General features: G+C 43.7%; 2 protein-coding genes across 9 annotated transcripts in view; one reads left to right on the forward strand and one right to left on the reverse strand.

Annotated features, from left to right (window-relative positions):
• RNF112 (ring finger protein 112) overlaps window positions 1-7,502 on the reverse strand; it is a 23,333-nt gene extending 15,831 nt beyond the window's left edge. Inside the window, exons 1-3 of one of the 3 annotated variants that reach the window (XM_083473022.1) lie at window positions 7,313-7,451; window positions 1,193-1,280; window positions 276-350 (exon numbers count right to left, since the gene is read on the reverse strand). In XM_083473022.1, the coding sequence (XP_083329148.1) occupies window positions 276-298 (23 nt within the window). In that variant the 5' untranslated portion in view covers window positions 299-350; window positions 1,193-1,280; window positions 7,313-7,451. Of the gene's footprint in view, window positions 1-275; window positions 351-1,192; window positions 1,281-7,312 lie in introns of all 3 variants that reach the window. The other 2 variants (XM_083473021.1, XM_083473023.1) reach the window with 2 other exon arrangements.
• LOC310692322 (serine protease 27-like) lies at window positions 7,338-24,153 on the forward strand. 6 transcript variants are annotated; one of them, XR_014518716.1, is made up of 7 exons: window positions 7,489-7,582; window positions 16,366-16,392; window positions 16,483-16,645; window positions 17,177-17,448; window positions 18,140-18,312; window positions 20,948-21,291; window positions 21,658-24,153. XR_014518716.1 is itself a non-coding variant. In XM_083473064.1 (6 exons), the coding sequence occupies exons 3-6, from the start codon at window positions 16,569-16,571 to the stop codon at window positions 21,185-21,187; spliced, it is 762 nt and encodes a 253-aa protein (XP_083329190.1). In that variant the 5' UTR covers window positions 7,338-7,468; window positions 16,366-16,392; window positions 16,483-16,568; the 3' UTR covers window positions 21,188-24,153. The 6 variants fall into 6 exon arrangements, 4 of the variants coding, with proteins under 4 accessions (XP_083329190.1, XP_083329189.1, XP_083329191.1 ...); XR_014518717.1 differs by lacking the exon at window positions 7,489-7,582 and adding an exon at window positions 10,251-10,476; XM_083473064.1 differs by lacking the exon at window positions 7,489-7,582 and adding an exon at window positions 7,338-7,468 and having other exon boundaries at window positions 20,948-24,153.
• The last annotated feature ends 59 nt before the right edge of the window (window positions 24,154-24,212 follow it).

A 24,212-nucleotide genomic window follows, 5' to 3' on the forward strand; every position in this document is an offset into this window, starting at 1 on the left:
GCAGTGAACTTGTAATATGATGAACCGGGTTCGCTTCCCCGCTCCTCCATATGAAGCTTCTAGGGGACCTTGGGCTAGTCACACTTCTCTGAAGTCTCTCAGCCTCACTCACCTCACAGAGTGTTTGTTGTGGGGGAGGAAGGGAAAGGAGAATGTTAGCCGTTTTGAGACTCCTTAAGGAGAGTAAAAGGTGGGATATCAAGTCCAAACTCTTCTTCTTTTCTAGTAGGGTTGGTGGGTGAGTGAGGAGAATAGCTGAACAAGAGCCAACTCACGGTTTAGTATTTGTGTTTCCCATCCCGGGGATAGGATGTTGCTGGCAGCCTCCCACAGTATAACCTTCCCTGCTCCTAGAACAAGAAGATAATGTTACTGTTAGCCAGTGCCTCCTTTCCTCAGTATCCTCTGGTGTAATGTAAGGAATAGAGAAACAAAGGAGCAGCAGCAGGAGGTGATGGTAAGGGTGCATAGGAGATCACTAAAACACATGGAGATCCCCCTCTTTCACCTTATTTGGGATGGAATAAATATTTATTTCATTATTCATTTCTTACATTTCTATCCCACTTTTCTTCCAAGGAACTCAAAGTGGTGTACATACTTCTCCTCCCAGTGCTTTTGTTTTTTAAGAAAAAAGGTGCAGATACTCACCACGAAGCTGTTACAGTAAATGTCACACTTTTAGCATGGGGGGGGGGATGCCACCCACATGTAAAAGAAAGGGAGTAAGAGACTTGGGGAAACCCAAAGGTTTGCCAATGTAGAAGAAATAGGGGGGGGGGACTTAAAGGGGAGGATGAACCCCCACAAACAGCCCAATGCTAAGTAGTCATGGCATGCAGACTAACTATTTCGAGGAAGAGAAAATGGACCGGAGTCACTAAAATTACGAAAAAAAGCACTCCATGTTGCAATATTTTGCTGCAGGTCCCACTTATATTTTTTTCCATTTACTTGCCATGTCTGACCTGCCATCATTATAATCATCTAACACCTGTAAGTCATCATGTGGTGAGTATGAAAGTGTGAACCATCAGCTAAAAACGATGGACTTACTTAGGATCCAATGGAGTCACTTCTGTGTTTGGGGATACAGGAGGCATTTATATGGGTGCAACTTAAAGGATGGGGCCGGGGAGAGCAAAGTTCAAATCGCCACTCATCTATGAAGTGCCAATCACATCCAACCTACCTTACAAAGATGCTGTGAGAGTAAAATGGGCAGGTGGGAGAACTATGTCTGTTGCCTTGAACTCCTCGAAGGAAGAATTTTCTTTTTTCTTTTTAAATGTCATGAGAGAAAGAAACTGAATAAAATGAAATGGAGGATGGTGGAGGCTGAAGCTGATGATAATGTTTGTGTGTGTGCTGCTCTCCCAGACTGAATAATCTACCAGTGGGCCAAAACCGTTTCAGGAAGTTCCTCTGCTGTACAGAAAAATGTAAGGGTGTTGCTCACAACAGGCTGGCGGTTAGAGATATCAACTCCATAAACTACCAACTTTAATCTTTTCAGTCGTAATGAAGCTCCAACTGAGGCACCTTTCCTGTAGTAGTTTTTTTTCTTTTTCCGTTTTTTAAATTTTATTTGCTTAATTCAAATAAACAAAAGAAAGATTCTTCATCATCCATTAATACAAAATGATAAAGCAAATCAACTAAAAGGGGAAAAAACTAATATAATAAAATAAAGAATATCTTCTTACTTTACATATAACTTCCCATCCACTCCATTTTTTCACATATTCATTATTAACTTATTGCCAAAACTTGTCAGATTGTAATGAAGCTCCAACTGAGGCACCTTTCCTGTAGTTATCCGGCTAATCTAGAAGCAGAAGTGAGAAAAATCTACCCCAAAGCTATTCTATGATTGTTTTTTATATTGTCATTTTATGTTGTAAACCAACCTGAGATACACAGAAAAAATATACATACAGTGGTACCTTGGTTCTTGAACTTAATCTATTCTGGGAGTCCCAAAACCATTCGCAAACCAAGCCGCAGCTTCCAGTGGGCTGCAGGAGCTTCCTGCACTCAAGTGGAAGCCGTGTTGGACTTGGAGGCTTCCGAAAAACATTTGCAAACCGGAACAAGCAGCAGAGAAAGCCAATCGGGCACCTGGGGCGGCGCGTGTGCCCTGAGCCCGGGGGTGGGGGCAGCCACCCACAGGGCGAGGCAAGCCGGGGCAGGAAGTTCCATGGGGCCTCCAAGGAGTCTGCCTGCCTCCTCCCACTCAGCTGCCCTACAGCTGGACTGTTTGGGCCAGAGCGGAGCCTGCAGGGGCCCAAGCCACCACGTCACTCCCAGGAGAGACGCAGGCTCGGGCGTACTGCAGGCCCCGCGCTGAGTGCCGCCCGGCATTTTGTCACCCCCCTCAGTGGGGACACCCGGGACAGACCTCCACCCCTGACTGGAACACTTCTGGGTTTGAGGCGTTCGGGAGCCAAAATGTATGAGTACCAAGGTGTTCAAGAACCAAGGTATGACTGTACTACTGTAACAACAACAACAACAGCAACAACACAGTTTTAAAGGCCATAGATTGTTTAATTATCCAAAGCCTGGGAGAAGAGGAAAGCTTTTGCCTGGAACCTAAAGATATAGGTATAACAAAGGCTCCAGGTAAGCCGCCCTGGGGAGAGCATTCCACAAGCAGGGAGCCACCACAGAGAAGGCACATTCTCATGTTGCAACCCTCCGGCCCACTTTTGAAGGAGGCACACTTACCCAGCTTTGGGAAGGCAGTGCAAGGGCTGGGAAGGGGCACTCAAATGTTGAGGGTATTAAGGGCTGCATGTGGCCCCGTGCCTTTTATTTGACCAACCCTGCCTGTTTGGCCAAATGGTGGAACGGAGATAAGCATTGAACAATAGCAAATATTTTGTTTTGCAGTACAACTCCCATTAGCACCAGCATTGGGGTAGATTGCCTGGAGGGCACCAGGTTGCAGAGACCCACCTAGATATAGGGAAAAACCTGAAAATGCCCTTGAACTAATGGAGCAGTCACGCAAGCCTCTGCATTAAAAAGAGATGAGGAGAAACTGTGTCAGAGGCGAGGAAACAGATGGCAAAGATAAGCTAAGCACTTCTTTGTTTTGTTCTCTTGGTTAAATGCTGCCTGGTGCAAAACTGGGCTTGCATGAATGTCTGAAAGAACCAGGTATGAGTGGGCAAGAGATGGGGGCAGAGGAAATCCTCCTTGGTGGTGGTTTAAATTCACAACATTTCTTCTGCTCAGTTTGCCAGCTTCTGATAAAAGATACCGGGCATCTTCTCCAAAGGATGCAGAAAACTCTTTGCCCCTGGATGTAAAGATCTGCATGTGCTCAGAGGCACTTATGCATCAGGTTATGTGACCTTTTCTTCCAGTGGAGAGAGCAGCTTCCCTGTACAAAAACCTGCACATGGAGGACTGTCCTAGAATTGTAGAGTTGGAAGGGACCCTGAGGATCATCTAGTCCAACCCCCTGCAATGCAGGAATATGCAGCTGTCAAACCAGGAACCTTGGCATTATCAGCACCACACTCTAATCAACTGAGCCAGGAAGCCATTTCAAATATGAGAGCTCCACACATGCATGGGAGCCCCTGCAATCAGTTTGCACCATCAAAAGTGGCACTTTATAATTAAATTCCAACCCTGTGCAAAAATGACCAAAGGCACATTTATTGAACGTTAGAGAATTCACTGCACACACATTAACTCAGTGATCTTGCCCTTTAATTTCTTTAAAATTACTGTGGTTTCCTTCATTAGGTGGAAGAACGTTGGCAGATTTCCTAATTGCTCTCTCTCTCTCTCTCTTGCAGATATTTACTAACAGTACATCATGCAGGCCTTCAAGACTTGTGCAACCTTCTCCTTGAGGGTTCCTTGAGGTGCCCGTTTCTTCAGATGTCTGATTTGGCCACAGCAGCATACGCCTTAGTTACATCCTGTTTGTATTACTGTAACCCACTCTGTGTGGGGCTGCCTTTCAAAAATGCTCAGAAACTTCAACTGGCTCAAAGAGCTGCAGCCAGTTTGTTGACTGGGGCTCATTATAGGGAGCATATGACTCCCCTGCTAAGGCGGTCTGCTTCTAAGCACAGTTCAAAGTGCTGGTTATGACCTATAAAGCTGTACAAGGCTTAGATCCAAGCTATCTGAAAGACCATTTTCTCTTATATGAACCTGCCCGGGTTTAGAGGTTTTCAAGGGAAGTCTTTTTCTTAGTCCTGCCACCCTCTCTGGCACGCTTGGTGGGGACATGGGAAGAGGCCTTCTTGGTGGCTTCTCCCAGATTTTGGATCTCCCTCCCTGGACAAGCTAGGCTGGCTCCCTCCTTGTTGACCTGCTGCTGACACGTGAATACCATTTTGTTCCCACAGGCTTTTGGGAATTGACAGCTTTTATGGAAAGGGCTGGTGCTGTGCTGTTCTTTATTGTAATTATTTGAATGTTTTAGATAGATTTAATATCTGTATATAGAATTAATCCTATTGTTGTTCTTTTGTTATTATTATTGTAATGATATTATTTCCGGAGTTTAAAGTGATTATAGTTTTTATCTGTAAGCCACATAAGTGCCAGCTCCCTGGGGCCCTGGGTGCCCGAGCACCCACAAAATCCCCCATGAAGGGGCCGGGCACCCACAAATTTCAGTGCCAGGGCCATGCACACTGCATGGCACCCATGGCCACAGGGCCAAGTTGGCACTCCTGGTAAGCCGCCTTGAGTCCTGTAAGGTGAAATGGCAGGGTATAAATAAATACATTATTATAATAATAATTTGTCCTTTCAGGCCAGTCATCGTATGATTTTACCCATTCACTGCACATATGCAGAGTTTCTCTCCCTCTTCCTGCTTAGAGGTGCAAAATCTACACAGAAGGTCCTCAGCACTCTCCATACTCCCAAAAATATGCTCCAAATAATTGCACTGTTATATTGTAGGAGAACCAGGGGTCGAGGATGAAAGAGAGTGACATGCCTAAAGCCAACTAGCAAGTTTGTGACTGAGGGATTATGGCTCCCTGCAATACAGCTCCGTATCTTACAATCTGATCCAACCCGTGAATTGTACCATCAATTTATCCCCAGGTGACTGGGTTTGAAATTACAGTCTTAGTCAGACACCACTACACTACAGTGGCTCTGGTCATTAAACCTCAGTAGCAACAATAAAGGGTGTTGGCAGCCTTTAAGTTATTGGGCATTGTTGCTGAGTTAATCTCTCTGTTAGTATGGGAGGTATAAATAGCAGACTTTATCTGGGAAAGGAGGAAGGGAGGGATGGACCTCTACTCAGGGAGGAGGATGTTGTCTTCATGGAGGAAGGGAGGGAGGAACCAACCTCTACTTGGGGATGGAGATATTCTCTTTAGTGATGAAAAGGGAATAACTGAGCAAGAACAGGATTTTCACTACTTAAGGATATAAACACACAAGGAAGCTTCGTTATACCAAGTTAGGCAATGGATACATCTAGCTCATATTGATATCAACCAGCATCAGCTCTCCAAGGTCTCTGGCAGGGAATTTTTTCCAGCCCTGCTGGAGACTAAACTAGCCAAGTATCTTTTGCATATGGAACAATGCACTATATGTGTCTGGGGAGCTCTGATTTTGGAGTGAGGATCTACACCTACTTCCTCCCAGTCTTCAGCTTAATTTGAACCAGGGACACTTAAAGTGTTAAGCCCAGAACTGTTACCTTCACTGCCAGCACCTAACCTCACAGCATCCAAAGCAAGAACATCAGGCTGGATCCAGAGGTTAAGTTAGCTACACTTTTGTCCCAATGGAATATAAAGTCAAGCCATGGCCATTGATTTCAACAGGACTACAGAGTAGCTTGAACTTTCTTTGTATCCAACCCACAGTGTCTGTGAGCATTTACAAAGTGGCTCAATGAGTCAGTGTGTCTGGCTCTTAACCAGAAGGTTGGTAGTTTAAGCCCACCCAGGGATATATGTGAACAGGATTCCTGCATTGCAGGGGGTTGGACTAAATAATCCTTAAGGTACCTTCCAACTCTACAGATACTACTATGATCACTGACACAAAGAAGACATGCATAGGACACCATATACTGGCCTTCCTATGCAAGAAGGCTGATAGAATACATTTTGTACAGGAGTAGAGCTAGAAATGTGTGCTTGAAGGCCCTGCCTTTCCTTGAGATAATACCCTTCATTTATTCACTGGATTTCCATACCAACGTTGATACAAATATTACCGAGGCAGTTTACAGTAAAAACATAAAACAACTAGAATTTTAAGGGAGGAGGGAAGGCTGCCATTTATCATTTCTGCTAGCCCTTCATTGACTATAATGGGTACAAAGTATAGGAGCCAATCCCTAGGGGCTGTGGGGACTTCAGCCCCCACAATAAAATATTTGAGAGGGCCGGACCCTCACAAAGTTGGTGGGCATTCCCATTCAAATAGTGTGTGTGTGTGTGTGTGTGTGTGTGTGTCATGTGATCAGTTATGTGGAACGGGGCTTACCTGGGCCCCCACAATATTTTATTCAAGTTGGCACCCCTGGTGTAATGATCAGAATGGCTATAAAGGTATGTTTGGTGAGAAAATGGCTCTCTTCCTCGTTTTACCCCTTAACTTAGCAACTTTTAGAAGTGACACATTTCAGGCAAATTGAACCAAGGAATTGGAGACTCAGGCACCAATGCTATAAGCACACTTAACAGGGCATGGATAGCCAATGTCTGATATGCCCTCCAGATATTTTAAACTACAGCCCCCATCTGCCCCAGCCAGTATAAATTACTGGTCAGGAATTATTGGAATTGTAGGCACCAAGTTGTCTAACCCTGGACTAGGCGGTAAGGCAAAGAGAACAGGGCAGCACGAAGCTTTCTTAACTTTGCAATAACACCGAAATGATCCCTAAACATTCACTTCGATGTTTTTATGCCCAATCCTGTCCCCAAGCCGTCCTCACTCCTGCTTCGTATCAAAATGCACTCGTAAAGCATCCAGGGGGAAACAAAACAAAACAAAACCTGCAGCTGTCAAAGGTGGAGCTGAAATCCCACCCGATCTTCAGGACGCGAAGTTTCCCAAGCAATGAAGGCAGAAAGACGAGGAGGCTAAATCTATCTTTAAAACACAAGCAAAAGAAGAAAGAAGCCCACGAGGAACGAGGGAGAAGGGACGGGAAGCTCTCTCTCCGTCAGCTGAGCATGACAATGCATGGCACAAGGATTAGCCTCCTGCATGACAGAGGAGGGAGGAAAAGGGGGCGGGGGCGGAAAGGAAAGCCCCTCACACAGGAGATTCTTCTGCGCGTGCACGCTCCTACCTGCTCCCGATCACGCTCCGCAGACCCCTCAACAATGCCTGCGGGCGAAGGCGTAAGAAGTGAAAGTAAAAACATCGTTGTTGCGCGAAGAACGCACAGCTACTTCCCCATTCTGGCGATGCTTCTGAGAAGGCAGGAGCGATTGGCCAATAGAAGGTGACTCCGGACTGTGCCTTTGGGGGGGGGGGAGAGACTTGGAGGAGAGAGACAGAGGGGCGGGGCAGCGAGAAGAAAGGATAAAGGGAAGATAAAGGAATTGGACAAGAAAAAGTGAGTCAAGTTGTTTTAACATTCTAAGGCAAGGCTTTGGCGGGGTGGGGACGGATGAATCAATCCTGTCTGATTCTAGCCCCCTCTCCTCTCATGCACGCGCACACAACTCCTGCTGACACAGTCAACTTTCCCAGTTTCGCTCTCAATCCACCGTCCTTCCTGGTTTGTTTTAAAACTGCTTTGTATGTAATCTCTGCCCTCTCCGCAAAGATGGAGATCGTTGTTAAACTGAGCCACCCTATGATAAAAATCGAGTGTGGCAGGTGGATGGCCTGGGGCGCTATCGTCCCTCTCTGACTGCCCCTTTCCCTCCTATGAAATGGATTTTGGAATTCTGATACAAGTTCTTATCCTCATAAGAGCCAATTCCTAGGGCCCGAGGTCCCTTCGCCCCCCTCCCATAAAATTTTGGAGCCTTCTTCACCTACCCCAGTTGATGGGCCTTGCCATTAAAATGGTGTGCTTGTGCCACGTCTTGTGGGGTGGGGTTTACCTGCGCCCCCCCAATATTTTCCTCAAGTTGGAAACCCTGCTTACCCGCCACCAGAAATTTAGTGAACCATTTTTTCCTTTCTTGTACATGCATGACAGATGAATATCTCTGGAACTTAGCTTTCTTTGAATAGTGAGATTTGGTTTTTTAAAGAATAATCACCTCTGTGTCTCAGTAAGAATACTGGGCTGTATCCAAGCAAATGTTTACTTAACACTCTTATTATTAACCTGGAGTTTGTTGAAATAGTTACAGTTTCGTTTCCTGAGTGCTTCTGAACCTATGGCAGCCACACACAACATATGCAGTCTGGGTACATAGATAGATAGATACAGATATATAATTGGGTGGGGGATGGTTGTGGATGCTTCCTGGTGAGATCAGGAAGCTCCAGGGGCAAGGAGTATGTAATTTTGCTCCACAGTTTGGTCTGAGCTTCAGTTTGGGAAATAGTGGTTGTGGTTGGGGTGTTTGAGAGAGTTACTGGAATTCCTTTATTGCCGATAATTTGATTTTTACTAGCTTCTCACATTTTTACCAGGTAGTGAAAAAGTAGGTTCAGAATAGAATAGAATTGTATTGTGTTGTAAGGGACCACGAGCATCTAGTCCAACCTCCCCTTGTCTCCGAAAATATACTTTGTCACCAGTATATGCTCCCTGCTCACGTTTTCCTACCATTCAAGGAACAGTGTGAAACTCCTGTAATTTTACTTTAAAGTGTAGTGATCCACAAAGGAATTGTGAAGGCTTAGGGAATATGGCATGGGCAGAAAGAGTAAATCTACAGTTAGATTATAAAAAAAATCACATATTGATTTAACTTAACCAGGGGAAATGAAACTCGTTGTGCAAGTGAGTTAACCCCGACATCTAGTGGCTGATGTAATGATTGCATATGTTGCAACATGAAAAAAGGCTTTAAAAATAAACAAAAATAAAACAAAGAAGAAAAATAAGCAACAAAAGAGATAAAAAGTACAATGAAAGAAGTAATGAAATTATTACCAAATCAGGCATCATTTTGGCAATTTACAGCTATTTCCAAAAGCACTTTTGCTCAGAGCCTTGCACCAGCTAATGCAGAGAGCCAACCTATAAGTAAAAGATATAAAAAGAAATCTAGTGTCTGACAATTGATAACACATATTTTTTTCTTTCATTGTACAGTTTTTGATGCCTGCTAACCAGACATATAATTTAACATGCAATATTATTATGTACATTTGTTTTAAAATATATTAGTTTCCAGTGCTTTTTCTTTGGGGAAAATGGTGCTGGTACTGTACTCACAATGAAGTTGTTACAGTGCCACACTTTTCACATTTCGGGGGAAGCACGATCGTTTTATATTTTTATAATTTTATTATGTTTACTTTTTAAAGTCTGTTTCAATGCACATTTTATACCACTATATGTACATTGTTTTTAGATATATTTTTAATTAAGCAGTATATAAATTTTGTTATATAAGAATAAACATATTTTCTGGGATAGAGCACTTTGTGTGCCATCCCAGTAAAGTTGTGTCTAGAACAGGGTCCCAAGTACAAAAGTGTGCAGCGTGGAATCTCTCTTATCTCACTGGTTCCACAAATTCATCTATGATGAGCCAGAGACATCTAATGATGTTAGCTATTAGATAATAGCATAATCTGAAAACAGAGAGTCATAAAACAGAGGTGGGGGACCTCAGGCCTAAGTGCCAAATGCAGCCCTCCTTACAACATCACTTCTCCCCCAGGCAATGCCTCACACCAGCCCTGCTTTGCACCTTCTTTGAGTGTTTTTGCCTGGTTGAAATGAGTCCTTGAACTTTCATAATGCCTCTTGCCTGCCTCAGTGGAGGACAGAGAAGGGTGTGTGTGTGTAGAAACTAGTCTACTGAGCCAAGGTAAAAATTACTTCCACTCTTGCCCTGCCTTTCACTTGTATGTGGCCCCTGGCAGGGCGCCCAGAAGGAAATGCCATCCTCAGGCTGAGAAATGTGCTCCACCCCTGCCATAAAGGTTTGCTTGAGCTTGAGGGAAAGTAAGATTAACAAAAGAGGAACCTCCACATGCTTACCCTCGAACATTTCTCCAATGAAAATAGGGAAGTCCTGTAGTAGTAGTAGTAATAATAATAATAATAATAATAATAATAATAATAATAATAATTGCTGCTATTTTAGCCCCAGCCACTCTGGGTGGCTTCCAACATACAGTGGTACTTCTGGTTGCGAATGGAATCTGTTCCAGAGCCCTGTTCACAGCATGAGCAGAAAGCAACCCGCGTCTGCGTCTGTGCGGGACGCGATTTGCCGCTTCTGCGCATGCATGTGGCATCATTTTGAGCATCTGCACATGCGCAAGCGGTGAAACCTGAAAAGACGTAACCTGAACCGAACGTAACAAGAGGTAAGACTGCATATAAAAACACAATAAAACATTAAACATTTAAAAACTTCCCTATACAGGGCTCCCTTCAGATGTGTTCTAAAGGTTGTATAGTTACTTATATCCTTGGCTTGGGGTGGTTGCATAACTCTATACCCTCCAACATTTCTCTGGTGAAAATAGGGACGTCCTAAGGAAAAGCGGGACATTCCGGGATCAAATCAGAAACTGGGGTGGCTTCTGCAAATCCAGGACTGTCCATGGAAATTAGGAATGCTTGGAGGGTTTGCCCTCTAGCTTAGCCCTCCAAGGACTGAGGCAAGTGTACCCAGCTTTGTTCCCCTGTCCCCACTCTGCACGGACCTGCTGCAGGCTAGCAGGCCATGCGGAAGAAATAATAGTATATCACATTCACAGTTAGTTTCAAAGTCTGAGAGAGAGGTTAGGTCTGCTAAACTGCCAGAGGGAAAGAAAGCTTGGCCAATTCAGGCTGAGATAATAAGAATCAGCATACGATTCGGTTAATTTGTTTATTGCTCCTCTTAACAGTAAAAGATTGTTGTCCTCTGTCTGTAGGCAGTAATAAATAACTGCTGAATTTGGATAAATCTGCTGTTTCATGTTGTTTACCACAGAGAACATTGTGAAATTGTCTGATGCTGGGAAACCATCTGAGGCAAAACTACACTTTCATATCCCCATCACACTCTTCTCCATTTTGCTGCTGTGGAAAAACAACAACAACAACATTGGGCCATGTTGCAGAATTTTATGTGTGTATCTTCTGCTTCTAGGTTCAAAACAGAAGCATGTGATCCTACTGACTGTCTATGGGTGAAGAAAGGAGAGGCTATTGTCCACTCCTTCATAACACCTACTTTGCCAAGCCTACACTGAACTTCGCTGAAGGCACATTTCTGTCCATGGTCCTCCATGCTTTACAGTGGCTTCTCTTCTATAAGCTTGATCAGCAAGCTGATGGCTGTTTTGCGTGTTCAGACCCAGAGACCTCCCTCCTAAATAAGGACACATTTGACTCAAAATTTAGTTTTGGTTTTTGGCAGAATTTAGGCCACAACTTTATTGATTACAGAAAAGTTAGTGGTTGCATACGCTCTGGTTCAACTAGCCCCCTGCACCCTTACAGGTAGCGCTGACCCAGAGCTCTATCATAGGTCAGCCAAGGGTGAACACCTGAGGCAAGTGAAAAGCCTGGGAATGGACTCTGTTCACTCCCCAGATGTTCCCCTGGACTCAGGCACGGGCACAACCCCCTCTCGGGGGTTGACCAAACCAAGTTGAGTCCCTGGATTCCTTTAATAGAATACCCTTCATATAGGGATGGTGAGACCATTCTCCCATCCCTATTACATGAACCAGTGCCTATCCGCAACCTTACAAGTTGTGATGAATTGCTACGCGGCAGGCGAAACCCAAATGGCAACAGCCAATCAGCCAAGTGGGGAAAATTCCTGCCGTGGCCCTGTCCCAACGACAGACGACACATGACGGCATAACAAGGTCAATCGCAAAATGCCCTAAAATTAGGGAGAGGTGGGTGGGTGTTCCGATGCGTGAGCCGAAAGGGGAAGCTATGGGACATGTGCATAGGTCTATCTAGGTCCCTCGATCCGTTTAGACAGCACCCATTGGCCAGATTAAACCCAGCAATGAGGGACCTACCAATTGGGTGTTGTGGCTATCCAATAGACCCTCAGGCAGCAAAATGGCTTGGGTCACTTACATACCTATGCCCAAACATCCATACTTTCTTCCCCTGCCCTAAATCAGACAGCTAATTCCTGCTCTCTCTCCTGCCCTGTGCTGCGGGATTCAGGAGTCCTACCTGTTGGCGAGGTTTGTGTCAAAGAAATAATCCCCAGTCAATAGCAACAGACAACTTCCTAGGGCTGTTGTGATGAGTCAGCATTACATCACAAAGTCCACTGAGGAGGCTAGGTTACAGTTCTAGCTATATTCTTCTATATTTCCTCTACGTGCTGAGCATTGCCTCTGTTGAGAGTCACTCAGTCAAGTCAGGAGGTCCTTAAGCGGAAGATGTGTTGTCTTAGAATACAGGAGCTCATCATCTTCTCCATTCTGATTGGTAAGAGAATATTTCTGTCTCAGCACACCTGTTTTCAGAATGTGAAGCTGGGGGATGTGCAGGGATCCACAGAGCCATCTCTTCTTCTCTGCTTTCACTCTCCAGGCTCCCCCAAGGCAGATCTGAATTATTATTATTGGGGGGGGGGGGAGAGTATGTTGAAGGTTTAGGTTGAGAAATTCCACTACATTTGGTGATCCTACTGAATTATGTGGAAAGACCAGTGGGGTTAATAATAATAAATTCTGGGCAGCTTTCAACAGAACATTAAAAACAGAATAAAACTTCAAACATTAAAAACTTCCCTAAACAGGGCTGCCTTCAGATGTCTTCTAAAAGTTGGATAGTTGTTTATTACCTTGACATCTGACAGGAGGGTGTTCCACAGGGCGGGCACCACTACCGAGAAGGCCCTCTGCCTGGTTCCCTGTAACCTCACTTTTCACAGTGAGGGAACAGTCAGAAGGCTCTCAGAGTTGGACCTCAGTGTCCAGGCTGAACGATGGGGGTGGAGATGCTCATTCAGGTATACTGGGCTGAGGCCAAATCATAAAGAACTAGCATCTTATATGCTGGCAGCAGCAAATACTCTTTGCAAGGACAGGGAGGCTGTCAGTTATATATCATCAATTAAAGAATGGCTTGATTTGCCTTAGTGGCCATATTCAACACATTTTCTTTAGCATAACTTTAGGATAAAATGGGATAACTTTACCAAATTCAGCAATAAAAATGGGTTACTATCAAACACATGCTATGTGTGTACGATATTTTAATAGTAATAAGGAAAAAAGCTGGGCTAACTGCCCTAATTTTTATTACACAGAGAGATAAGTTATCATAATTTTGTTATCAAACAGGTTAGATAATGTAGAATTACCTTCATATTTTCATCCACGTGCTTTTACTGAACATTTTGTTAAATCATATATAAATTGTATTTCATACGTACAATTCTGTTATCTTAATAAAGAAAGTAAATGAGAAGCTTCTTGGATTGGCAGAGGCATGGAAGGTGTGTGTAATGTGATCTGAAGGTTTGCCTATTTCATTTGCTGCTGTGCTAGGGACTTTCCAATTTCACTTGATGTACTATTAATTTCCTTGTTTAAAACAAAAAATGCTATTCCTCCAAAGAGGTCAGAATGACGTATGATTTTCCCCATCCTGTGAGATAGGTTAGGCTGAAAGATGGCACCAACCAGAGGTGCCAACTTGAAAAAAATATTGAGGGGCACAGACTCTGACAAAGAGGAGCCAGACGCTGCAGCAGTTTCACAGCAACTGCCCGGTCCTTCTATAGCAAGCATTCCTCCTTCCCTGACAGCGAGGCCACAAAGAGCCTTGCACATTGCTGAGCAATGGGCCAGAAAAGCCGGGGGAGGGGTCCCTTCTTCTCACCTTAGTTTACATCTGCTTGTGAGGAGTCTGGAGGAAGAGGGCTAGAGAGCAAAGGCGGGGCATTGTGTCTTGAGTCTTCATTCTTTTTTCTTTTTTTGGTTAGATCATTTATTCATTTTCAATAACAATCTTCCAATTAATGACAAATCAAATCAGTCCAAATTACAATAATAACAATACACCAATTATATATTACAATTATAAAAATTTTCTTGGGACTTCCCATGTTCCAGATGTCTGAAGATAATCATCCTCATTCATGTCTCTGCATTTTCGGTATTTTTCAAATTCAAAACTAATATTATCCATCTTTCTTCTCAGTCTTATCAGCTGTTGTTTCTGTGGCTCACATCTTGTAGCAAAGTTTTCGTGTAGTTAACCCACAAGAGGCATTTTTTAAATCATCTTATTCTCTGTCCAATTATTTGGTATTCAGTCCTCTTATCTCTCCTTTGTTCGTTGAGTTCTCATTCAAGGCACCGGGCTTCATTACAAAGGAAAGTTTATAAATAGCAAGTCAACAAATTCTCTCTGATGTCTCTTAATGAGCTGATGTACGTATATGTCTGCATATATTGCTGTATTGTGGGGCGTGCTTCCCAGTTGTATCCTCCCAAGTACAAAAGGACCACCCCCCCAGCTCCTCCGGGCCCTAGAAGAACTGGCAGGGATCTAGCGCTCTCCGTCCTTCTGTCCACAATCATGTATAAAAATAACCTCTGGTTTCATATGCTTCAGGTTACATACGCTTCAGGTTACAGACTCCGTTAACCCAGAAATATTACCTCAGGTTAAGAACTTTGCTTCAGGATGAGAACAGAAATTGTGCAGTGGCGGCACAGTGGTAGCAAGAGGCCCCATTAGCTAAAGTGGTGCTTCAGGTTAAGAACCGTTTCAGGTTAAGAACAGACCTCCAGAACGAATTAAGTTCTTAACCCGAGGTACCACTGTATATTTTAGAACGAAATATACCCCAAGTCCAAAGGAGCTCTTTTCCATAAGAATTCCTTTATTTTGTAGCTGCGCAATAATAATCACCATTTTGTTTCCATCTTCAGCCCGAGTTGCCATATCTGATCTTGTTTTGCCAACTTCTCAGAGTTTTCCATTGAGGGCTGTGTATCATGCATTCAATTATAATTTTCGTCTCTTATGTTTGGTTTAAGTAATTAAATTCTTTCCGGCTGAGCTTCGCTAAATCATGATGTAATATAGCAAATACGAAAAGATAGTGGTTGCTCACCTCCTTAATCCATGTTTCAAGATGAGAGTCCATTTAAAGTCCGAAATTCAACATCTAACAACTGCATAATTTAGCAGTTTTTTTCCTTTTTCTCCTGGATCTAGAACATGACTGTTTCCAACCCCCCCCCCAATCTTATAATTATGAAAAATGGGTGTCTGTTGCGTGTAGGAGTGGCTCTGGAGAGTGCCAGCCGTGCCATTCTCTTAGACCCAGCGTCCCTGCAGCTCACACCTTGATGCAAGCAGACAGATCACAGACGATTTGCGGGTCTATGAGACAGTCCTCCCCCACCCTGGGGAGTCTGCCAGGGCTAATTACACCCATATCAACCCTGAATTACTAGCACGGCTGAGGTCTGTTCATGTGGGAGACAGCTATTTCCCACAGCAAGAGACCGGAAGTTCTAGTCTTCATTCTGACCTGGAGATGGACCCGCATGCCTGACAGCCCCAACACTTACACATCATCAGAAAGAGCAAATGTGTTGTCAAAAAGAGTATAAGGGAGGATATATATTTGCCCAAATTTTGCATATGCTAATTTATGTGAATTAATGCAAATATATAAATAATTACTGCAAGCAGAAATACAATACATCAAATCATAGTGGGGGTGGCTGCGACTAGGCGGCCTGTGTCTGCTGTCCAGGTGCTGAGCCTTCCTGGCCTATTCCAAGGCCACTGCTCTCCCTTCTCATTCTTCTTTATCTTTAAACTTGACTATGATCAGATAATGTCCTTTATATAGAGGATACTTTCTGACAGCCAAGAGGATAGCTCAGGCGGTAGAGCGTGAGACTATTAATCTCAGATCAGGGTCATGGGTTTGAGCCCCATGTTGGGCAAAATATTCCTAGATTGAGGAGTTGGACCAAATTATCCTTGTGGTCCCTCCCAACTCTACAACTCTATAATTCAAACAGAGAGCCATTCTTTGTAAAGTGGGACACATAGACTTCTCTATGTAAAGGAGGACCTGAGACCATAGAGGGATGCGGTAACTCAGACTAGACAATACTGAGCTAAATATTCCAGTGATCCTATTCAATATAAAACAGCTCCTTTGCATACAGCCACTCTCTCATTATAACCATTTGTGGCTAAAAATGATGGAAAGTTGTGGCTTCTAATAATTTTTTCCTCCCTTGTCTTTGCAGGTATTAGAGAAGCTGAGCCATCACCAGGTGAGTAACAACTTCTTTGATGGGATTTGTCTTTGGGGGGGGGGATCTCCTTTCCAATATGCTCACCAGCCCATCTTGCTCTCTCCACAGCCTGTGGCCAACTGGTCCCCTCTGCCCGCATTGTAGGTGGTGAGGAGGCTGAGGTGGGTGCATGGCCATGGCAGGCCAGCTTGCAGATGTTCGACTCACACCAATGCGGGGGAACCCTCATTGCCTCACGCTGGGTACTCACAGCTGCACATTGCTTTATCAGGTGAGAAGAGAGCCCCCAAACTTCTCTATCTTCTTAGGGAAACCTGGAGACCTTGTTCCCATCTTTTTTAATTTTTTACCTGTAAAATGATACTCCCCTTTCAGACAATCCAGGCATTCTGGTAGCCATCTTCTCTCATTTCCTCACCAAGGTGGTTGTCACTTGCTGTATATTAGGGTTGGGAAACCTCAGGTCTGAGGGGCCAAATGCAACCATCCTTTCCTCTTTATCAGACCCCTCAGGAGTCTCCCAGGCCATGCCCTCTCCCCTTCATTATGCCCCACTTGCTAATCCTACTCATCCTCATTCTGGTTAGAATGTGCCATTGAAGGTGTCTTCCCCTTTTTCCTTTCTCACAGGACTCTGGAAGTATTTTTACTCATCTGCTCTCATTTCTTCTCCCCTTCTTCTTTCACACTTTTGTACCCTATTGCCCCCCCCCTAATTGACAGTTTCCTTGAAACCAGAGGTCTGAATACTCTACTGCACTCTCTCCTCTTGTGTTTTATTAGCCAGCATCTTTGTCTATAGTATTACAGATCCTTCCTTGTTTGTCGTCATACTGGGAGCCCACAATCTCTCATACCCTGGACCTGAAGCTGTGTCAGTTCTTGTGAAGCAAATCATCATCCACTCTGACTTCTTGGGATACAGGGATGGCAATGATATTGCGCTTATGGAACTGGAAGGCCCTGTCAACTTCACCCACCGCATCCAGCCTGCCTGCATCCCAGGACCTTCCATCTCCTTCCTTCCCAGGTTGGGGTGTTGGGTCGCAGGCTGGGGAAACATCCAATCGGGAGGTGAGAAAGTCAGGGCTGGCTACACATTTGACGGGGCCCTGGGAGGGCCCCTCTGCTGTGCCTCTCTCTCCCGTGTTGCTGGAAAATCTTTGCCTGCAAATGACTGGTGAGCAGCAAAAGTACTACTACCACTTTTATTTTCCATAATGCTCTGAAATTTTGGGATATTAAAAAGGCAGCTAGACCCAGTCACCTGATGCTGCTCAAGGCACTGGACCAGGAAAAACCTTTCCAAAGGAAACCCAGGAAACAAATCAGTAATGGGCTTTTCGAGGGTGCCAGAATCCAAGCTACTCAAGGCTGCCACCTGCCAGCATCAGATTTGTTAGCAGTAAATCAGAGTTCCTATTTACCTAGGATAGTTCCTGCTTACCTAGGATAGTCCCTGGCAAATCACTATGTTTGATGTTTGCCTCTGGGGGCGGGCCATTTGTGTGTGGGGGTGTGTGTGTGTGCTTTTAATAAAGAATGAAATCTTAGGGAGAATGTGTATTCCATCCTCTGTGTTAGTAAAATGGTGGTTAAAATGGAAACACTCAAGGTCACTTTGTCAACTCATTAGAGTTTAGAAGCCAGAAAGGCCCGTTTCAAAAAGTGCAAAGCAGGTTTCAGGAATGAGGCTTTGCTCAAAGTACGCCTTGGACAAATTTGCATTATCTCCCACCTCTCTCTCTTTCTCTCTCTCTCCCAGTCCCACTACCTGAGCCAGAGCTCCTACAGGAAGTGCTGCTTCCGCTGATGGATACAGCTACCTGTGAGGCACTTTACAGTGACTATAAAGATGAAAAAACTCCAAGTACTAGTGTAATCAAGGATGACATGATGTGTGCAGGATACATGGAAGGGAAAAGGGATGCCTGCCAGGTACAATGTATTCATTTATGACATTTTTATCCTACCTTTCCTCCAATTAGCTCAACCTTCTGCCCTCCTGAAACACATTTTATCCTTACAACAGCTTAGACTGAGAGAGACACTTGCCCACCTTTCATGGCTGAAGAGAAATTTAATTGGATGCTTACTTCTTCCTGGGTGGGGGCCTGTTGCAGCCTCTCACACTCAGTCACCGTTGGGGGCATTTCCCGCTGAGTTCCCACTGGCTGCTGCATCTCAAATTGGCCAATCAACGGCCTCTTTTGGGGGTGTACCTCGCAGGCTGAGAGAGCATTGGCTGCACACATGCCCTCACAACCAGTGAGACATAAAAGCCGGGAGTGCTGCCCTGTCTAAGCACTTCCTGAAGCTAGTGTGACACTAGTGTAATGACTATCAGTGGCACAGTTAGGTAATTTTGAAACTGGACTTAATTGTCTTGTGTCTCTCTTCCTTAGATGGCAATGATATTGCTTCACATAGAATCATAGAATCATAGAGTTGGAAGAGACCACAAGGGCCATCGAGTCCAACCCAACCCATCAAGTCCAACTTCCTCTGATATTACTTTCTCTGAATACCAGTTACTGGGAAACATAGATGGGGCATACAGTTGGCCTCTGTGAGAACAGAGTGCTGGACTAGATTGGTGTTCGGCCTGATCCAGCCATGTTCTTAGGAAGATCCTGTCGGATCACACCAAAGATGCACCTAGTCTAGCAATCTTGTTCTCACCATGGCTAACCAAATGCCTGTGAGAAACCCACAGGCAGGACCTGAGTACAACAGCACTCTCACCACTTTTGATGAGCAGCAAGTGATATTCAGGGGCATATCACCTCCTCTGGAGGTAGGATATAGTCATCATGTCTAGCAGCTATTGATAGTTATTCTCTGAAAACTTGTCTAAAATCAATGTCTGTGCCCATCAGAATGGGTGCTCTATATTTCAACAGATAATTGCAAATGGGTGATTGGCAACAGGTTTTAATTTAAATGGTAATCGTCAATTCAGATTAAATGGGAATGAAAATAGAGGCTGGAATTTTCATAGCGACATCGTGTGGCTGCTGAGAAAAACTTGCATACATGAGGCACACCAGTACAGCAAACTCGTTGAAGCACCCTATATCTTGCAGAGAACTCCATAATGTGTGCATTGTTTTAAAAAACAAAACAAAAAACAACAACACCCTTCTGGCCCTCCAGTTGTTGATGGACTACAATTTATGTCATCCTTGACCCATGGCAATGATGGCTGGGGCTGATGGGAGCTGGCATCCATCATCATGTGGAAGGCCACAAGTTCCTAATTACTGTATTAGTCCTTCCTGGGCTGGCCTTCCTTGCCAGACTTCTGCTAGAAATATCCACATAGCTTTTGGTTCCTGGAGGCAAATATCTAAGACACTATTGGAGCAAGGATCTTCATATTCTCTTGTCCCTTCTTTGTTATCCTAATGCACCAGAACAGTTTAGCACGGAAGAGTAAAAAGTATGCCCATAATGGTTGACCTCACCAATGGCTGACCTCACCACTGATGAGTTGACACATCTACAGTTTGCATCTTTCAGTCCTATTTTGTACAGTAATCAAGCTACTGAAAGAAGAGCAGGACTAGTAGTGCTCTTAAAGTAAAAGGGAAATAAATTACATCAGAAGGAGCCAGCATGGTGCCCTCTATATATTATTGTACCACCACCATTGTCCAACAACATCTGGAGGGCATCACAGTGTTTATCACCCATGTATTACACTATAAACTTTGTAGCTGGGCACAGCTGGCCATGTCTAACAGCACCTTCTCAAAATCTTTTTTTTTTAATGACCAGCAACATAGAAACAAAATAGGAAACACATAAAAAATCCAAATGCATATGATAGAGTAGAATGGGGGTGGGGTGGGGGAATAAAGTAGAAAAAAAAATAGCATAGAGTAAAATAGGTAAAGGTAAAGAGACCCCTGACCGTTAGGTCCAGTCGTGACCGACTCTGGGGTTGTGACGCTCATCTCGCTTTATTGGCCGAGGGAGCCGGCGTACACCTTCCAGGTCATGTGGCCAGCATGACTAAGCCACTTCTGGCGAACCAGAGCAGCGCACAGAAACGCCGTTTACCTTCCTGCCAGAGCGGTACCTATTTATCTGCTAGGTTGGCAAGAGAGAGTAAAATAAGCAACTTAAAAACTTAGAATCCTGTCACAAACTCCAAAGAGGAAAATTACAAAATGTCTAGAATCAGTTCCTGGTAGGTTTTGCTTGCTGCAGCACAGTGCTTGGCCACACAGAGAGTGAGAGATGCATGTTGATCCAGAAGGAGCTAAAGGATGTAAAATGCATCTGATCATCCTGGCAGATTTGATAAGAAAGGTTCAATAGACATTGTGAACCATTCACAATAAAAGGAGCCATACAGGAGGACATGAGTCACTAATCTGATCTCTCCAGAGTCATGGGAGCACTTCTGCTTGTGGGAGGGGGTGCTTGTGTTTTTTTTTTCATCTCCAGGGCTTCTGCAGAGAGGACATTTAGCACTTCCTGCATAAGATGCAGGTGGTGGCAGTGGTGGGATTGGGGATATGTGTTCCTGGTGGATAACCATTTATTCCTTTATTTTTCTTTACAGGGGGACTCAGGAGGACCATTGATTTGCCCGTGGGGTGGGGCTTGGCTTGTGGCTGGTGTGGTGAGCTGGGGGGATATTTGTGGTGCCCCTAAGCGTCCTGGTGTCTATACCCGGGTCAGCGCCCACAGCAGTTGGATATTGAGACATGCCCCAGAAGTGACTGCCAATTTCATCAATGGTGCCTCAAGCAGGGGTTGTGCCCAGTTTCTGGTACTAATAGTGCTACACTGCCTTCATTAACTACCAACAGTATGCAGGGTCAGGATTGCTATAGCTTCTTTGCTGTGACCAATATCTGGCAAAGGTGACCGGGAAAGCATTTTTGGATATTTGAAATACCTGGAGTTCTGGGAAACATCATAATACAATGGTACCTCATCTATGTTACAGAAGAGAGCTATCCTATAGACTTTCTGTCAGCTTTACATTGTATTAAATCTAACCTTAATTTATTTTAATGATTTGCCACCAAGCGAGTGGCAGGTGTCTCTAACTTTGGTCCAAGTTACCCCACAAAGTAGCAAACCTTCAATCCATTCAATTTAAAATTTGCTAGTTTCAACTTCTCAACAACAGTTAGGAACTCTGTCATGTGACTGTTACAGTTCTTCCTGTAGTAAAGTTCAATTTGAATAGTTCCCACATCCAAGCTTGATGAGAAGTCTTACTTGTAAATGCAAAGGCTCTCTGTAAACTGTCAATCATCTGAGTGGCTGTGTCACAATTGTTGGTCTGAGCCAGTTAGGAGTGTGAAAGACTATCCATAATAAAAGACACTGCTATATCATTTAGATGTCCCCATATGCTTATTGATGCTGCAACATCTGCAGGCTTCTCATGTTTGATCCAAGAAATGACCCCTCTTATTCTCAGAGTGACTTCCAATCTTCTCATCCATTAGGTAAAGTTACTCGCTGTGAGTCTAAGCCATGGGTAGGCAAACTAAGGCCTGGGGGCCAGATCTGGCCCAATCGCCTTCTAAATCCGGCCCGCGGACGGTCGGGGAATCAGTGTGTTTTTACATGAGTAGAATGCGCCCTTTTATTTAAAATGCATCTCTGGGTTATTTGTGGGGCATAGGAATTTGTTCATTTATTTATTTTTCAAAATATAGTTCCACCCCCTCAAGGTCCGAGGGACAGTGAAATGGCCCCCTGCTGAAAAAGTTTGCTGACCCCTGGTCTAAGCAGTCTGGGACTATGCGCAACAGTGGGATTTTGGAAATATATTGTAAACACACACAGATACTAAAAATAAATGAAATAATGGCAGACAAAAATGCCAAATATTAAGATTGTTCTCAAACCTGGAAAGAAATAAAAGTCTAAAAAATGAAAAGTGGCTCAACTGAAAGTTTACTTTGTGTTGTCTGACTGCACATATGTTGCCAGAACCAACATGGTACAAGACATAGATTCAAGACACATATTTTCATGGAATCTTTACCCAGGACACCTTCAGATGAGAGAGCACTTCTATGCACAAATAGATGATTAGTGATTTCAGCTGCAATTCTAGCCCCATTTAGCAGGGTGTGAATGAGATTAAATTAAATGAGACTCAATGGTCATTTGGGACAGATGTTCAGGCATGTTTATCACCTGTGATTATTGTCTCTAAGGCAAATTTTCATCTCATTTAAGTGGAAGGGGAAAAGTCTGCTCAGATGTAACAAGGGATTTTATTCAGCATTTCCACAGGTAATCCCTGACTTTCAACTGGTTATTACCTTCCCCTTTAATTATCATGAGGACTGCAATTAATGCTGCTGCTTTAAAAAACACCATGTCAAATTGCACTTGCCAAAAGTAGCAGGGAAAGGAGTGATATAAATATATCACTTAGCATTTGGTGCTGGGGCTAGGAAAAGAATAGACAGGACACTTCCAGTTTGATCTCTGATGCTTTGCCTTTTATTTTAAATTCAAACCTTCAAAGATGGCAATAGTTGTATCAAAATGGTACTGAAAATGGTGAATATTGTTTTCTTGATTCTGTTACTGCTTCCTCATATGGCATGCAAGGAACATATTGTCAGATGCATGGTTCAAGATCCACACCCTCCGCTTCATGAATATCATCAGTCAGGTGACCTCTTTATTGGTGGAATTGCTTCTCACAGCTTCATTGTCTCCAATTTCATCCCCTTCAAAAAAGTACCCCCACAGGCATCCTATGAAGAGCTTATGTAAGGCGATTTGTTTCTCTCTCTTGTATTCCGTCTTGGAAACTGTCATTGGTGCATCTGATTGGGTCTTCTTTTTTCAAAAAGCAAAGCAGTTAAAAGAGTGTCAAAATTAAATGACTTCATAACTGGAATTTAAGCTCCTCCCACATCTCCTTCTGCTTCTCCCCAGTTTTCTTCATGATTACATTGTCCCATCTCATGTCTTTGTCTATGTCTCATATTCTGCTATCCTTGCTGTCTTCTTCTTCTTCTTCTTCTTCTTCTTCTTCTTCTTCTTCTTCTTCTTCTTCAATGCTGTTTTGAAGGTGCAGGGAAGGTGTGTTTGTTATTGTATTATAAGTGAACATGTGAAATAACTCCTGATATTTCCAGTAATACAGAAAGTGGTTCTCATTCTAGTGTGTTGCCTAAGAATTATCAGCATATCTTGGCTTTGGCATTTGCAGTCAAGGAGATCAAAGAAAACCCTCAGATGTTACTCAATGTCACCTTGGGCTTCTACATATATGACAGTTATTTCACTATAAAATGGACCTACCATGCAACTTTGCTACTTATACAAACATTGGAGAAGTTTGTTCCCAATTATAAATGTAATATTGCATATAACCTGATTGCGATCATAGGGGGATTGGACCCCCTAACCTCCCTTCATGTGGCAACTGTTGTGGATACTTATAAGATCCCACAGGTAGGATGTATGTGTGTTGGTCTCTGTGTGTGCTGAATATTGGATTTTAAATGTTTTGAAAGAGATGGGATAGGAAGAAGAAAGAGGCAGAGATGCATGCTGAGATGGGCATTCTTTTTGAGTGAGCATCAAATCTTCCCTAAGAAATACAGCCACGTGGGTTATTCATAAATCAGAAACAAGACAATGTAAACCCTTCCTCAGAAGTACTAGTTCTCTCACTGTTCTTGTAATAATAATAAAAATACCAACACATAGTTTGAACAAACTAATACCTGGGGACAATGCATATGAAAATGTGACAAGAATAAACAATGTTCTAATGATTACTGATATGTTATTTGTGAATTACTTTCAACACTTGGAAGCATGAAATGAATGCTATT

The sequence above is a fragment of the Podarcis liolepis genome (genome assembly GCF_965112155.1).
Source record: "Podarcis liolepis genome assembly, chromosome: 13".
In the NCBI taxonomy this organism is placed as follows: Eukaryota; Metazoa; Chordata; class Lepidosauria; order Squamata; family Lacertidae; genus Podarcis; species Podarcis liolepis.

Coding starts and splice junctions, on each gene's coding strand:
- LOC310692322 (XM_083473062.1), top strand. CDS start 12,514: ATGTGTTGTCTTAGAATACAGGAGCTCATCATCTTCTCCATTCTGATT. Junction 17,449..18,139: donor GGGAAACATCCAATCGGGAG/GTGAGAAAGTCA, acceptor TCTCTCTCCCAG/TCCCACTACCTGAGCCAGAG. Junction 18,313..20,947: donor GGAAAAGGGATGCCTGCCAG/GTACAATGTATT, acceptor TTTTCTTTACAG/GGGGACTCAGGAGGACCATT.